Below are 2,264 nucleotides of genomic sequence, written 5' to 3'. Positions count from 1 at the left end.
GTAAATGTTTTGAAAAGTTATTGTAAAATTACTTTTAACTGCTTTAATAGAAACTCGTTAAATTATATTTTTATTCATAAAATAAAAGTTATTTTTTTATATGGAGTTTTTTCTAAATATTATTTGACCCTATTTCTCCTTTAAAGTAAAAGATAATTCAACAAAAAGTCAAATGTACCAAAATACACTCAAAATAAATAAAACAGTTTTTTTTTTAATTCAAAAAAGCTGGAAAAAATACATTAGTATAAGAATCATTTACAAATATGTACAACTTTACAATTCAACTATAATATTCGTGTTCTATGTTTTTAAATCTACAAATAAATAAAATCCTAACCAAACGTGAGAGATAATTACAGAAGAAGGCTAACAACCATATAAATGAATTAATATTCAGGTAGATCTTGGATGAATCCCAATGCAGAAGGAGATATCAAACTTCCCAAAATCCCATATGGAGAATCAGAAAATCTATAAACTGGTCTAGATGAATTGTTTGAACTTAAGAAATCATATGAAGTTGGAGTGAATAATGGCATCTCTGCAAATTTCATCATATTATTAGGACTTTGTTGATCATCAATATTGCTATTCACACCTCTCTTATCAACTGAGCTAGTTGTTGAATTAGTTTCATGATCACCCTCATGCTGTTTGAAGTTTATACTCTTGTTGTTTGATCCATCAGATAAAGATGACTCAAAATTCTCAGAAACCTCTTGTTGACGTGGCAGTAGTTGATTGGTAGTTGTCATGCCTGTGAGTCTTTGAACAAGAGCCATGAAATCTTGTGCTTTTGTATGAATAATCTTTGGTGATTGAGTGTATATGATGATGGGAACCCTTTGTTGTTTGGGTGATGAGTTAGGCTTGCGAATCATCAAAGGAGTAGGACGAGGCCCATTGATGTTTATCTTTTGTTGATCATAATTAAAACCATGCAATTTTGAAGTAGGTTTCATATTGAAGTTCAACTATTATTGCAACAAATTGAAAGATATGTATATGAAAAAGAAAGGTGATGTTTGCTAAAAGAAGAAAGATAAAAGAGAAACTTGGTGAATAGGGAAGAGATGGTTGGTAGTGTATATATAGAAGGAGCAACTTTTTGGCCAATAATGCTGACCGTTGACATTGGTAGTACTAGATGATTGTGTTTTTTGATTTGACTGCTTGAGATTTTCGAACCTTTTTACTATTAATTAATTAATTACGTACAATTTTTTGAAAAGGAATTTACATAGAAGATACGGACTAACGTACAAGAATGATGTTTGATTCGTAACTAGAGTAGAAAACAACAACACTTGTTGGAGAGAATTCCTTAAGCAGCGTGGGAGCCCATCTACCTAATACTTAAGGGTGTGTGTCGAAGGCATTTTGAGGATATCCAATGGAGTTTTAATTTAGGGGAATAGTCATCTAATAAATCTCATACTTATGAAAACCTGAAAATACATTTGTTAAAAGTATTGAAAATCACACTAGTCTTTGTATTTTAGCCAATCATTTTATTTTTTTCTAAAATTTATTTCGGAGATACATCTCCGTATATTATTTGGGGTGTATTTAAAAATGTATCTATGTAAAATCTCATGTATTCATTTATGGTGTTTTTATTCACCAAATTGGATGATTTAACAACTCAATGGCAATTTCGGATATGCATATTCGAAAACTGAATAAAACATCACCTTGCACGTTATTCTTCCTCGTGATCAAAGGGAGCTTTACTCTTCAAAACCTTAAAAAAAATTCTTCCATTCTTAATCAACTTTTCAACACCAAAACTTTATTCTTGTATTTTATCACATCAAAGAGAGCAAAAGAAGTTGAAATTTAAGGTAAAGTTTATTCATTTCATCTCTCATTTCTTGTATAAATAGAGGGTCTTCAATCTCATGTTCATTGCATAAACACAACACACCAGAATGAATACATATCCCTATCTTGCATTTGTGTATTTCAAGGACGCAAAGCCCCACTTTCATTTAGGGTCTCCGAGGACATATCTCTGGTCGATCTGAAATTCAAATTGGATACTCTCATGCGATATCAAAAAAATCGAAGAGTTGTCAAGCTCAAGTATCGTTCACCTTGATTGACAAAGAAAGGGAGATGCGGTTTACCAATCTTGAATTGAAGACATATGGGGATTTGAAGGCTATATGGAGTACATTTTACTGTTACTCATCAATGGGTTCGATTGAAGTAGATGTGAAAATTGCAAGATCGATCGAAGATATTCTAAGGATGTTGCA

The 2,264-nt window shown here is 31.4% G+C and overlaps 1 protein-coding gene across 1 annotated transcript; it reads right to left on the bottom strand.

The window, feature by feature from the left end:
* Positions 1 to 276: 276 nt before the first annotated feature.
* On the bottom strand, positions 277 to 1,040 carry LOC131610030 (VQ motif-containing protein 8, chloroplastic-like). Its single transcript, XM_058881892.1, has one exon. It carries the CDS (start codon positions 963 to 965, stop codon positions 390 to 392), a length of 576 nt encoding a protein of 191 aa, XP_058737875.1. The 5' UTR covers positions 966 to 1,040; the 3' UTR covers positions 277 to 389.
* Between the last annotated feature and the right edge of the window lie 1,224 nt (positions 1,041 to 2,264).

Source organism: Vicia villosa, linkage group LG1 (genome assembly GCF_029867415.1).
Source record: "Vicia villosa cultivar HV-30 ecotype Madison, WI linkage group LG1, Vvil1.0, whole genome shotgun sequence".
In the NCBI taxonomy this organism is placed as follows: domain Eukaryota; kingdom Viridiplantae; phylum Streptophyta; class Magnoliopsida; order Fabales; family Fabaceae; genus Vicia; species Vicia villosa.
This window is presented reverse-complemented; position numbering and strand designations above follow the sequence as displayed.